The 15,251-nt window shown below is 41.4% G+C and overlaps 1 protein-coding gene across 3 annotated transcripts in view; it reads right to left on the reverse strand.

Moving 5' to 3' along the window:
- HOMER1 (homer scaffold protein 1) overlaps window positions 1-15,251 on the reverse strand; it is a 156,529-nt gene that overhangs the window by 78,822 nt on the left and 62,456 nt on the right. For all 3 annotated transcript variants that reach the window (XM_006263712.3, XM_059725114.1, XM_059725115.1), the window contains one exon: window positions 12,368-12,460. In XM_006263712.3, coding sequence (XP_006263774.1) covers window positions 12,368-12,460 — 93 coding nt within the window. The remainder of the gene's footprint in view (window positions 1-12,367; window positions 12,461-15,251) is intronic.

Below are 15,251 nucleotides of genomic sequence, written 5' to 3' on the forward strand. Positions count from 1 at the left end.
TTAGGTCACTGTCCTCTGACATCCCAAGCACCTTTATGGCCCCCTCCTCCCACTAACCTTCCCTCATGGAGATGCACTGGCACTTGCTGGGTACTCAGCTGCTCCGGGCTGTCACAGACCTGAGTCAGCACAAACACAGGCAGTCAGGGGTGCGGGGGGGAGGAGATGGGGGAAGGGAGACTTGCAACAGCAACAGGGGCACTCCACAGAAGGAAGGATTGGGCCCTTGAAGCTCAGCACCAAAGATAGCCAAGAGGCCTGATCCTTCCTTCTACGGAATGCCACCATCTGTGCTACCTTGTACAAGCTCCCAAGGCTATTGGGTGCATCCTGCTAGAGCTCAGCACCAGTGGCAGACAGCAGGATGCACCCAGGAGGCTTAAGCCAGACAGTGCAGATAGGCATTCAAAAGAAGGTAGGATTAGGCACCTTGAAGCTTAGCACCAGCAGCAGCTGGCAGGATGTGCTTGGCAGCCTAGGAAGCTTGGCTGAACTGGGGCTCCATAGAAAAATGTATCAGGCCCCTTGGAGCTTGGCACCAGCAGCAGCCCTTGTATGGAGTGCCTGGGGCACCCCTGACTAGCTGCCAGGCACATGCCTCCAATCCCCTGCCTTCACTATGGACCTTCCCCCCCCTCCACATACAGCCCTAAACTTCCAGTAGATTACCATGGCTCACTTCCCTCCACTGCCAGTAGTTGAGCTGCCAGGTATGCCACCATGACCTGCTCTGGGGTTCTCCTGGAAGCCTAAGGTTGGGCATGGGGGAGGGTCTACAGTGATGGCAGGGGGTTGGGAGGCATGTGCCTGGCAGCCAATCCAGAGTGGCCCCCACTTAGCTGTGCTCAGCAGTCCCCAGCATGCTAGGAGGCATGCAGGAGTGCCTCCAACCTGCTGGCCTTGGCCAATACACCACCTCCTTCAAAGGGGAACATGTGTTCTGCTTGCTCCCAATCCAACCTATACAATTTAGAGAAACACATGTAGGTTTGATGGATTCCATCTTGGCTTTTTTGAATGTCTGTACCTAGCCCAATTTTCACAATGGTAAAACTAATTTCTGAGTTTCCGTACTTGGAGAACTGCCTCAAGTGAGAGAAAACTAGTGAAACGTGTATACAGGCACATATTATTTGGGACCTACTGAAATCGTGTTTTTTTGTGGATTTTGCAGAAAAGTACCTTAAAAGTGACTTAAAGTAATCTTCAAACTTTCAGCTAGAACTAGTTTAGGACTTGTTTTGGAATAAAACACATTGGGCGCATATACACATACCATTTAAGATACTTTAGCCCAATTTAAGCTGTATTAAGGGCACGTGTCTACACATGTGTGCCCTTAATGCACCTTAAAAATGGCAATTTTAGGCTATTCATGCCTAAATTTGATACCAGCAAAAACAGGTATCAAATTTAAGTTTGAATACCTAAAATGCATTAAGCAGACAAAGTTCCTTGGGTGAATCTGATATCTTTTATTAGACCAACCCAAATAGTTGGAGAATAGTTATTAAGCAAGCTTTCGGGGTCAAAAACCCTTCATCAGGCTAAGGAAGTTTCAGCAGTTGGTGTGTGCTCTTCCTGGATGGAATGAAGAAGAAGAGCGCACACTAACTGCTGCTGAAACTTTCTTAGCCTGACGAAGGGTTTTTGAACCTGAAAGCTTGCTTAATAACTATTCTCCAACTATTTGGGTTGGTCTAATAAAAGAAATCAGATTCACCCAAGGAACCTTGTCTGCCTATGTCCTTAGACCAACATGGCTGCACCCCTGTAAAATGCATTAACGCACATGTAGATGCATTAAGGAGTATTATCACTGTGTATGGACTGACTTGAGACTAGCTTTAGTCCCATGGCAGTCTGTACACATGGTGTTAATGTACTTTAACATGTGAACGTGTAGACATGAGCCTAAATCACCTTAATACACATTAAGCTAATGTGCATTAAATTTAGGCATGCCTAAACGCACATGTAGACACATCCATTAAGACAAAAATCTATTATGGTAGAGCAAACTCGTGTTGACAAATTAATATAAACAAGCCTCCTTTTGATTGGTGCAGCCATACCATCATTGCACATGAATCCATGACAGAATACTGATAGACTGAATGATAAGATCAGATCCTACTGGGTATTCCTCTACCCTGTAGGCTATAAAATACAAAAATCTGTGCTCCCACATAGGTAGAACCACCATTAACTTTAATTCTTTACCTGAAGGTAACTTTACTGAAAAGATGAGAAATTCTTTCTTGCCTTTGGAAGCAAAGAACATTTCTAAGATGACTTCTAAAATTCCTACCTCTTTAATTAGTAGCCACTCTAATTAAAGGCCCCCCTCATACTCCCCGGAGCATGTATAAAAGTGTCCCATGAAGGCAAGTCAAATTGCCACGTACAGGACTGACTTTTGGAAAGTATAATTAATATAATGTGATCAGTAAAATATTCTACTGGAGAAGAAATATTTAAAAATTTAATATAAAATCCAAATATATTGTATACAAAGAATACATAGAATAATGGTATGAAGGCTTTATTGGTCCTTGTTTGTATACTCGCACCACAAAAATAAAAATTTCTACTGAATGCTTCCACAGTGTTTTTTTCCCAAAAGAATGAGGACTTTATTTTACTTAACTGACCTCATACAGAAAAAAGAAAAAAATATTTTTTTTAGTTTGCTTTTTTTTTTAGACAACTATAAAATTATTTAAGATTTCTACAAATCATGTTATACTTTAAAGGCTGCAGGCGGGTGAATACTAAAAATAAGGGGGGAAAATCATGTAACAGAGTAGGAAACATTCTCAGCTCCCCAGTGGTATAAAACACTATTTTCCAGTAACAATAGCTTGGAGTATACTGGACCTTAAACTCACTAGTCCAGGACTTAATGCTGTTTCTCAGCTCATGCCACATGCAAGTTTCCAGGAATGCTTAAAAGAAGCAGCATCAGAAATGGCCCTAATAAAGATAATTAACGGGTAGAGAGAAAATGCTGCTATCAAAAGTGTATAGCAAGGACAATTTATTATCAATATAACCAATATACAACTGGTATAAATATACATACTAAAAACATAATTGTTGGACTTCAAAATTTTTGGTATAATATAAGCATAATAAGCTTCACACAATACTATTTACCATCTGCTTATATTTAGTACATCTGTTGAAAGTGAAAAATACTTGACTGACAGGATAATAGAATTTCATGTTACTTTGCTTAAAAAAAAAAAAAATTAAAAAAAATCCTATGCAACTTTATATATAAAAACACTATGCAAGATATCTGTATTTACTCAACTACAGCATGAGACTTTCCCCCCCTAATCAGCACGGGAACAAAAGTCTCTTGTATTCATATACCAGCAATCCTCCCTCCATTAAGTACATTTATCGTTAAACTACTACTAGAAGAATCATGTGCTCACTCATGGAAACCAACTAGAAAGTTCACCAAGTGCAACCCATGCTGAGCATGCTCATAAAACACCTGGCCCACACTGGGCAAAAATGCTGATGGAAAACATTTTTTTTTGGCCCTTAAAAAAACCCCGAAACCCCCCAAACCACAGGTGAGTGTTCCCTCCAAAAGGAACTGGCACTGGGTCTGGAGGTATTGCAATACCAGACCAGCTGGGAGGGCCAAAGCCAGCCCTGACACTCTCCCCTTGGTACCAAAAATGCTACATCTGATCAAAATACAGTATACTGCCCATTGTTCTCAGGCCTCCTCAGCACCAACTCTTTCAAGTCATGGTGAACCATTACATGAAATACCTCTCTTTCCCATTTCCAATGATTCTTGTTTCTTCAGAAGCCTTAAAATTTCTGGCAAACATTACCAAACTTTGATGTAGTCAAGAGGCTCCATTGCCCCCTCTGTCAGCCTGTCACATGCGATTAGCAGGGATCCTGGTTTTCTGTTTCCCACAGAAAAACAGAAAAAACCCACAGATTTTCCTATTTTATCAGAGGAAAAAACAGATTTTCTCTTTTAGCAGAGAAACCTGTGGGTTTCCCACTTTTGCAAAGAGCTCTGCAGCCTGGCTGAGTTCCAGCCTGCAAGAGCTAATTGCAAAAAGGGCAGGAAACCCCCAGCCCTGACCACAGAGCGAGGGAGAGGGGGAAAAGGGCAGGCCCAGAGACTCTTCGACACCCAAGGCTTGGCTCAGGCTCTCTCTCCTTCCTGGAGCCTGGGAGGTAAGTGGGGCTTGCAGGGGGCTGGGGGGTTGTGGAAAAGTATTGGAGAATGATATGGAGTGCCCACTCAGCCAGCAGCACATGGACTACAAGCAGTGCGCTATTGGCCAGAGCGGGCTCCATGCCTCCATGTGTGGCTTCCCTGAAGGGCCAATACTTCATCACTCCAGGTTCACATGCCGCCAGTGGGCAGGCACTCCTGCGGGAAGCTGGCTGAGGGAGCAGGGAGGTGTTGGGGAAAGACACGGAGTGTCCACTCAGCTGGCAGCACATGGACCCAGAGCAGCACGGTATCATCCCAAACAGGCTCTGTAGCTCTGTGCGCGGTTTCCCTGAAGGGCTGACAGCATGCTGCTATGGATCCATGTGCTGCTGGCTGGCCAGGCACTCCTGTGGGAAGCTGGCTGGGGTCTGAGGGAGCCAGGAGGTGTTGGGGAGAGATATGGAGTGCTCGCCCAGTTGGCAGCGCATGGACCCAGTGTTGTGGGTGGGGGCTGTTGTGGGAGACCTTTAATTTTAATAATGGATTTTAGGGTTTTTAAAAATTTGAGAATCTGTGATTTTTTATCAGAGAATCCCTAGCGATTAGTATGGCCCCGTCCTGTACAGGGTGGAGACAAACTAGGCAGCCCTGCGCCTCATCTGCATATAAATTTTTGGAGGGTCCCAGGACTTGCAACAAGAACCCCTGGTTGCAGGTCATGAGTGGGGGGCATATGGCACCTTTTGGGGGCAGGGTGGTATCTGGAATACACGCACACACAGAGCAGTGCGGGGCTGTCAGGTCACTATGGCTTGAAATGCTGTGGACTCTGCTGGAGCCCAGCCCAATGAACTGTGTGATAAGTCATGAGGCTCTGGACTAATGTGATAGTTTGTACTATATATAAATAAGTACAAAAATGTTGCTCAAGAATCAGACCCACAGAACTCTCCTGCCCTCCTCTGTTAATGCTCTGCAGCTTCTGCCCTCTCCTCTGTCCTTTTTGCCCCCTTACTGACATGGGCAACTCACTTCCACGTTGTGCTTGGGGAGGAAACAGGGCCCAAGCAAGATCTAACAGTAAAGGGGGGGGGGGGGCAGAGGGCAAGGGAACCAACTGACCCCTCCAGCCACTTTTTTCCCTGCTGTAGCAGTGGGAAGGGGATGAATTATACACCTGAAAATTATAACACATTTATACATTTTCTACATATAGAATCTAATTATTAGGGGATCATCTTATATTCAGGCTCATCTTATATTCAAGTAAATATGATACCTATCTATAGAGCCAGTTTCACACGCACATTAAAATTATCTATTAAGATACCTAAAGGATAAGGAATCTAAAAGGAACCCATTTTAAAATCCTGGCTCAACCCAATTGAAAAACCCAATTTCCAGTTTTTATGTTGCTTTATTATTAAGCACTTGATAAACGTATCCCTACTTGTCATCTTTTACTTCGCTTTCCTGTCCAATATTGATTAGCATAAAGCTGACAGCTATGAGAATAGACTGCAGAATCTGCATGAAGCATTAGCTTCCATATAAATTAATATGCTATGAAGTTATTTTTGTTGGGCAGGATTTTCCCAGTAAAAATCCACAGAGGCCTTAAACAGAAGACTATTCTTCCCTTTCAATCCACACTGACACCCTGCAGCACCCATCCACAAATGCACAATGCAGCTGGAAACCTGGGGGTAAGCTAGTGCTCCTCAGATTCCTCAAATGAGAAATGTTACATGGTAGAGATAAGGGGTGTTTGAAAACACTGGAGGTTACACAAGAACAGCTCAGGACTGATTCTAGCCTACCAAACCTTTATTATTCATGAGGATTCATGATAAGGAAAGAACTGATCCTGAAATTCCAGGTTGTTAGAAGGATTGGCAGGTGTAAAAAAAATCTGTTTACTTGTAAACAGCAAAAATTTAGTAAGAAATGAACATGTCACCAATACTGCCACTTGACAAAATCATTATTAAGGCTAGAAACTTGTTGTAAGGCTCAAGCACTACAGCTCAAAGTGGTGGTATTTGAACTCCCAGGTACATCTCTAAGTGAAAGTATGACAGAAGTGACCTTACTTCAGATTTGGGATTTCATGAAAAAGGAAACACCTTAGATTCAAAGGAGGGCAGACTAATATTATAGGGCTAAATTTTATATTTTTTTCATATAAAGGAATAAGCTGCTCCCAAAGATTTACTGGGTTTGGATTAAATGGACACAACGTGGTGACAGGTATCTTAAAGGTACCAAAACGAGGCAATTTCTTTCTAGGCCACCATAAATTTCTGAAGCCTCCAAATAGATAAGATAGAAAAGGGGAGGTGGGTGCACATTATAAAACATACTTAAAACAGTCATACGTAGAAAACACAGAATCATGTTTTTCTATTTATTGAAAAAGCCACAGTGCTCTCTGCTGGCATTTGGTGAATACATAATAGTAATTTGCTCATAATATATTCCTTTGTTCTTTGTTTAGTGGTGGCTCAACCTTTTGGCTCTCTGGGCCAGACAAGTGACATGGGGCTGGTCCACAGGACAGATCAGCCCTGTGTCACCTCCACCCACCTCTGTGCTGCCCAGCACTCCTCAACTAGCGTGCAAGGCCATGGCCCACAAGGCCCCCATCAGACTCGCATGACATGTGCCAGGGTCTGAATATGGCCCGTAGACTGGGGGCTGAGCACCTACTATACATCTGAAGGGCAATAACAAAGTAATTCTCTATTATACCTTTTGGAGTTAAGGCAACTAAATCTTAAATATTTATCTGATGTTGCAGAGTTCTTTCAAACACCACAATGAAACAAAAACTCTACTAGAAATTTAAAAAAATAGCAGCAGTGTAGAAACAATGTAAAATAGAGACCACTAAATTTAACAGCAGATTGTTCAGGAGAAAGTGAACTACTGATTATGCAAATAGTTACTAATTGTGCTATATACTGTTTTCTCTGTACCACAGGATCCAACATAGGAAAACCACAGATATACTATTAGAGAAACAGCTTATCCAAAAGATACATACCTATAGTAGCGTTTCCCAACCCATGTGCCATGAAGCATGTCCAGGTGTGCTGCAGAATTTTGGGCTGGAGCCACACCCCCCACCTGCTGCCGCCATGGACACAGGCAGCAGGGGGCATGGCTCCAGCCAGTGATTTTCATCTGTGTGCTTTGTTAAGTGGTGCCACCCTGGCCCTCCTCCCCTCCGCCCCCTGCTCCGTGCCCTGCTGCTCAACCCCCCTCCCACCCCCTACTCTGCATGTGGCCAGTGAGCTGCAGGATGGGAGAGGCCCAGTAAGTGTGCTGCTGAAACCAAAAGGTTGGAAAATACTGACCTATAGAAATGACAGCATTTCCTGCTCCTGCTAAGGAGTTCTACTTCAGTGGAAGCCAAATCTATTTTCTGTGGCTTAACTAGTCTCAATGGCCTACAGAATCCCACTGACTTCAATAGGCTTTAAATCAGACTCTACACATGTTTTTAACACTGGTATTTTGGAAAGAAAATTTAAGACATTATTGACCTGGATGTCTAGCTTGTGCCATTTAATGTTTTTGTCCCTTGACAGTTTTCTGACTTTCAAGACAAAGGCCATGTGCAGACATTTAGTTTCTTCTAAGAGAATCTCTGCAAGCAGACAGATGTTTAGGATTTTTCTCCCAAAGCAAAAATGGTTGCTCCAAGAGGAAAATAACCTGGGAACAACCAGGATTAAATTGTGTCCAGGAGAGAGTTTCTCCTGGAAGAATGAATATCTGTATACATTATCTTCTGCAAAAAGCACAGCATAGTCCTTCAACACCCCAGTGGGCTTTGCTCCCAACTCCCCCTTACTCTCTCTCCAGGAGACAGTGTGTTGCTCACTAGACTTTGCTGCTCAAGCTGAGCAAGGAGAAGTACATGCCTTGTTCAAAATATTCGCATTGTGTTGCAGGCAAACATAGGCTGACACTGATCAGTTTGGATCAATCAGTGCTGCCCTGGGCACTGCTGCCATCTGTCTCCAGGCAGACTGAGGGATTCCACTGAGATGTATACCCAGGGGCCCTCTGGCCATGCAGTCTCAGCACTACAAATTCTGCAACAGCTCAGCATTCAAATGTCTGTTCAAGTATCCCCAAGTAAGTTTTTCTGCCAGAAAAACAAACCTGGGAGAATTCTCCCAGATCATCTGAATTAGTACAAATATGATCCAAAGGTAAGAATTAGAAGTAACAAAAATGCTAAAGATACCTGAAAACTGCAACTAACATGAAAAGCAAATGATATTTGAAAGATTTTATTTAAAACACATTTAAAATTCACTATGTACCACAATAATTTAAATTAAATGCAATTATTTAGAATATATCGAATGCTCCAGCAGCTGAGTCCCTACATGCCCTTTATGACCAGAAGTCTTTGCTGAACGGTGTTTGAGCGTCTTTGTCCCAAGGTCATGCAGTTAAAGTATCCAACAGTTATTTTGGCATCAACTTCAAGCTGATTTTTTTTTTAATCTTTTAGGGAAAGAGCAAGCGAAATAATTTATTTTCTATGTCTCTTGCATTTGAAAACTTTAACTGCCAGTAGGTAACTATTATGAGCCAAAGATGAATTTCATGAAGCACAGTTAGTTCCAGCTCAGATAAGCAGAGAGTCTGGCTGTTTGTCAAGAACTAGGGAACTGTCACCGAGGTTAACTGCTCCTCGAGATCTTCCCTGTCATTTAGCAGCAAGGCTTCCTCTAAAACAATGTTCCCAAGTACTCTGCCTAGCAGCTGCTTGCTCCCTGTCCCTTCAAGGGATGAGATTAGCATTTAGAGGTGAAAGACCAATTGTAAAAGTGAGCTCAACAGGGAAGGCTACCTTACTGTAACCAATCCCAGGGAAATAAGCAAGGGTAATGGAGATGACAGGAGACATCTGTCTAAATTCCCCTGACTCCCTGCCACCCAAAAGATATTTTCTTCCAACTTGCATGGTCCTACTGCCTTGGCATACTTGTATACAGGCTTTCACTTGAAATAAGGCAACACGCCATCGAGTCACAGCTCCCATATCACATGTCCTTAATTTAATTCCCTTCCGTCTGTGAACCTGGTAAGAGCCATTAAGAATGTAAAAAAAGACTAATATGCTGCTGTATCAGCACTTGTACTAACTGTATCTGGTAGACCTTAAAATACTTTAGCTGATCAAAAAGCTAAAAGATGACAGGTTAGGTCTGCATATTATATTATTCATAAGCATAAAGTAATTGAATTGCAGCTTTCAACATGCATTATAAAATAGCTCAAAGAAATACACCTACAGCTGCCTGCAGAACGAAATGTTAGACTTCAAGATTAGTTAGAAAGAAAGAAAACCTGCATGAGAAGATGAATGCATACACGAATACCTCACTTGTTTTAATGTCTGCCCAGGTTAAGCTTGCTTTCTTAATGAAAAGTACCCTCCATCACTCGGAGAACAGTTCACATTAAAATACAACCAATATAAAATAAAATCAGCACACTTTGTAAACAATTTGAAAATAAAGATTCAATTGATAAATTATAACCAAATTACAGCCACTATATCAAAACAGAAAGAAAATGTAATTATTTATAATTTGGAGTAACTATGGATACTCAGATTAAATGCTATTTTTTACAAAGCTATTTAGAAAGAATTCATATGATGGATTATAATGGAAATTGGCATTTTAGTACTCTCAGACCGACATCTTAAAAGAAACATGTTTTGGTAGTAAATATAATTAAATGAGCTCAAGGAAAATTGATGAGATGTAATGGAAAAAATGGAACAATACAGGGAAGCAAAGTAATTTCCCTCCACTACAGACTAAAAAGTGGCATAAACAACATGCATATCATGAAAAGAAACACGGGCAGTTTAAATTTGCACTGGTTACACTGGCTTCTCCCTGCAGAAGCCATGATACAGCCCCATGGCGGCTGCAAATCTACCTTGTATGAGCTCACACTGGAACAAGCTGTCTGCCACTTCTGTTTCACAAGAAGCCTGGAGCACATTGCAATGTATCTGAGAAATGTGACGATTCAGTGCATCATCCAGAAAAAGACTCTGCTAACTTTAAACCTATGGAGTCCCTGATAGAGTTTAAAGGTGCTCTCTTTAAGGGTGGGAAGAATGACAGTACCACAACTTGTCTTCCTCTAGGTTTGAAGTCTTTATTTTGCCTAATCTATATAGCTATATCTATATAGGGGAGGGGAGTTTGTACGCAGCAGTGATTGCCAACACCTAGTGGCATGCAACATGCCCCTCCTCCCTGCTTCTCCTCCTCCTCTGCCAGCTACTGTCAGGGCCAGGCAGCAGTGGTGGCAGCAGGGGGAGGGCACAGCAGTGGCAGAGTGGGTTGCTGCCACCAGAACCCACCCCCATTTTCCCCTTCCTACTCCTATCCCTTCCTTCCTTCTTCCCTGCCACCTCTCCCTCCCTGCCAGCTGTTGCTGGGGGCAGTGGGGAAGGCGCAGCAGCTCCTTTGCTCCCTCTGTCCATAATGCTCTGGGCCCTCACAGCCAAATCAGCATGTCCCCCACTCTTGGCAGTGCATGCGCAGTTGGCTCGAAGCATTACAGACAAACGCTGTCTGTCTGTCATGCTCTTTAAATGAGACTAGCTTGAAAACTGTAAGAGATAGAACATTTGTGTCTTCAGATAAATGTCTTTGTTGAACCTTAGCATTTGTTTTGTGACCAAGACAGGATGATCCCAACTTCCAGAACTGGGGAGAAAAAAAAAAAAAAGTCAGGGGCTAGGGCTGTTTCTACTGAGCTCTTCCCAAGAGTGTGCCAGGAGCCTGGTGCAGTGGGGAAGACAAAGGGTGGGACCAGCTGAGGGACAACAGGAGCCAGGCAGAGGCATGAGGCAGTGGGCGAGCAGCAGCGGCCCCATCCAAAGCCCCAAGCAGGGAAGGAGGCACCTGGGGGCAGCGCGGAGGAAGCCCCGGGGTGTGGACAGCTGTTGCGAGGCACAGAGCTCATCTGTCTTTGCCCAGAAAAGAGGCACGCAGCCGGCGGCTGGGTGGCAGCATGTGCAGATGTGCCTCCAGCCCACTGGACGAGAATAAGCACAGGAAGGGAGTGGCATCTTCAAATGTTCAGCCTAGTTGTATTTAAGTTTTATAAATATTTAATTTAATAAATATAAAAATTAAAATGTTTGTTTTTGTTATTTGAAATTCATCTGTCATTCTTGACTGGCAATTTGCAAATAATCATGATAGTAGTAGTAGTATTAGTAGTAACAACAACATAGTTCCCTAAAGAGCCAGGAATCCAAGGCCAGAGAGAAAGCAATTTTAGGTATGTTTTTAGAAGGGCAGAAAAATAAGATATCAGTAAATTATATTATAAATAATTTGCAACACAGACGTAACAATGAATGATACTATATTCATTTGCAAATACACTAGTGTCTCACTGGGTTAGGCCTAAATTAACTTAACTTACATAAGAGTTTTTCCTTAGAAACTTTTTTTGCACAGTAACATACTAACTATATAATATATTCCAATAGATGAGCTGTGTCTGGCCACCTAGTGCAATTCATTTAAGGGTGAAATACTACAGAGTAAGAAATAAAAATGTTTGCTGTTTTGCCACCAAAAGACACTTACGAAATTTCTTTCTAATGTCTACAAACAAGACAGGAGGAGTTTCTGCAATTCATTTTGTGAACTGATAGAATATCAGACCCATATATAGGAAATGTGCAGTTCTCTTTGAAAAAGTGAAAATACAGTTTGCACAAATAAGATCCTTAATGACCTATTTGCTTACATGGTCATTCATCTCCTCTGCCAGTACTGAATGTTCTAGGGAACTTCAAATTGGAGTAGAATCATAGGCAAAAAGACAACCTAAATTCAGATTTACACTAAGGCCTTTTCACACTGCTCTAGCATGTTACACCTACTTTTAAGTTTCTTTTTAGTCCTAGCTCAATGCAAAGAGACTTTTTGGTAACAGAAGTGCATCTTTAATTGCTACTTTCATTATTGTGGCGTGGCTGCAAAAAATAAAGCTATTTCAAAAAATAGATTTTACTTCCAGATTTGCTGAAGTCATTCTTAAAACAGTAAGCAGAACACAGTATGAAGTTGTAAATTGAGACTAGAAACTAAATCCCACCTGTGAAGGTGTACTTGTTAGCTCCATCTTTTCTTGGGATTTCTCCTTTGCTAATCGTGCAGCTTCTTTGAATTCCTGAAATTTCTCTGCAAACTGAAGAGACAAGTTAAAAAAAGGAAAAGATATGAAGTAATTACAATTCACCTATAAAATAGAATTGTTCCATAGAACATATTGCAATATATGTTACCATTTTACATTCAGTTAGTGGAATTTTTTTCCTTACTAGGTGATCATTTAAATTACTTGCACTGTATTAATAGTAAATGATTGTGAATATGCAAAAAAATACATTTGTATGTGGACAACACATACAAACCCTAGAACCAAGAGTAACAATTCCATTCAAACTATATTAAAATCCTGATCTACCAACAACATAAAATAGATTAACATAACCAGCATCAAATCAAACATGGATATTAAAGAACACTAGGTGGCCTTAATAAGTTTCTTTGAAATTTGTAATCTATTTTCCTCCTTATTAATCTTGGGCCTAGTTTAAAATCCACTAGAGTAAAAATAAATAAATAAATAAATAAATTCCATAATCTTTAGAGGTTTCGCATTTGGGAAAATACTGATTTCTTCCAATATTTTGACTATAACTGAAATTCCAACTTAATTATTATGGAAGTGTTTTAAAAGAAAACCACCACAAGTTACATACTTTATAATCAAGCTGAGCCAAATTAATCTCTGATTTACTTCCACTGACTTCAGTAAATTAACCAAGGAATGAACTGGTTTCATCAATATAAAATGATTCGCTCAAATTAATTTTAAGGATTACTTTTTTATATTTGGTTTCCAGAATTTTCAAACAAACATTGGTATTTCTTGGCACAGTCACCCCTTTTTTTCTTCCAAAAACAGCTAAAGCAGCTAGACTAGAAATTCAAAAATGCATATTTTCTTAAACGAATGACTGAAATAAGTTTTTGAGCAATTCTACTTAAGTAAATGGAATTACATTAATGTATTAAATCTGGCCTGATGTGCCTGATTAAGTTTTACAACACACTGATTACTGTGGCATCCAAGTGTCTGGTTTTGTTTACCGCTGTTTATTGGTATTATAATCGTGTTCCTGAGAGCAACTGGTTTTGCATGAACATTTGATGGAAAAAAGTTGGCAGAAAACTTTTAACCTACTACAGTATATTAAGCATCCTTTTGCACTGAGTGCTATCACATGGATCTGAAGGAAAATGAAAGCTGCTATTGTATCACACAGACTCCTCATGCATTTTCCAAGAAAAGATGACCAGCTAGGTTTTCTAAATGTTAGATAATCTTTAGATCTCTTCTACACAGAATTTGGAAGAATGCCTTATTTTCTCATCAAAATCCTACTGCATCGCCTCAAGTAATGCCAGGGGATGCGTCTCCCTGGAACTGTATGGCAGCATCCAGAGTGACGTGAGGGAGGGAGTCAGGTGAGTTTTCAGAATTAGGCCTCTGCCAAAACACACAGATATTCCTAATAGAAATATAATAGCAACAAGGATTTCTGAGAGGAAAATTAAACCAATTAAATCTACATTACTCAAATCTTCCAGATATTAGACTATTTTGGAGTAATTTTTCAAAAATAGCATAAATTTAATAAACAAGCAACAAACCCCCCAAATAAATCAGGACTTTTAACATTTGGAGAGCTTATTTTTTCTCACTTCGTCCACTGTTAATTTGATGGAAATACCAAAAAAAAAATAAACTTCTTCAAGAAGTTGAATTCCACAATGAGGAGCCTGGATGTGAAACAAAAAGATACTCTGAGGTCAGCCATCTCCTGGTTGACAGCTCCTTGACAGATGGAACGGTGTGTGTCAAGTTTCTTGAAGAGGGTCAGCAGCATCCATTGAGGTGCCTCACTGCCTTGAAATGTTATAGCAATTTCAGAATCCCTCAGTGTGCAACACTAAATACATACTTTTGCACTAAATGAACTCAACCTTACCAGGACTACGATTTTCTGTAAATGACAAAACAAGCAATCCTATCAAAGAACCTGTTTATTCTGTAAAACAGCTGCACTTTGCTTTTGAGAAGGCAAAAGAACAGGCCAAGTGTTTACATAATTCATACTTGAAAGATCAAGTTTCTTATTCATTCCATTTCCTTGTGCTTGTCACCTGAAGATTATAGGCTACATCCAGAACATGAGATCTCCCTGACTGTACATACACAGTCGTCATTTACACTTGTGCAGACAATGCAAACTGAGGGTAGTCAGATATGGTAGCACCTTACACACATTTTACTCTAGACCTAAAGACAACACACAATGCAAAGCAGTGAAGTAGGTCAAGAAAAGTTGAAGCTGAACATTCAAACTACCCCTTTAGAAGTCAAGTCATTCTTGGCTCCTTTAAACAGTATAACAGGGAGCAACTACAGCAGCTGGAGTCCAGGCAGCTAAACAGAGGCCAGCTCTGAGAAGGAAGGCAGCAAAGAGACACTGCTGCCTAGGCAGTAAGTGGCCCATCAAAGTAAAGGGTACACCTGCAGCCAGTCTGAGGAAGTGCTGAGTGGAAATTATCAGAACTTATGGAGCATAAGTCCAGGTCTGAGCCTAGGCAGTCAGTTTGCCCGAGAAGCTGCTGAGGAAAGAGCTCTGGGGCAGGAGGGTTGCAGAGGAGCTGATGGCTAACACCTGGACTGCCCTGGCTGTAACATGGGTAGAAGCAGCTGACTTGCAAGGAATACAAAATGTGGTAGGGGGAAGCCCAGTGGTACAGCCAGCAACCTGGGGTTATGCTTGAACCCTGTGCAGGGCTAGTTTGTGTTATAGCTAGTGAGTGGGTTTATGTTTTGTGACAGTTTATAATGGAAGTCTGGGTTCAGACTATAAAAAGGGGTGGCAGTCTCCTGCCTCAGG

The sequence above is a fragment of the Alligator mississippiensis genome, chromosome 3 (assembly GCF_030867095.1).
Source record: "Alligator mississippiensis isolate rAllMis1 chromosome 3, rAllMis1, whole genome shotgun sequence".
Classification (NCBI taxonomy): domain Eukaryota; kingdom Metazoa; phylum Chordata; order Crocodylia; family Alligatoridae; genus Alligator; species Alligator mississippiensis.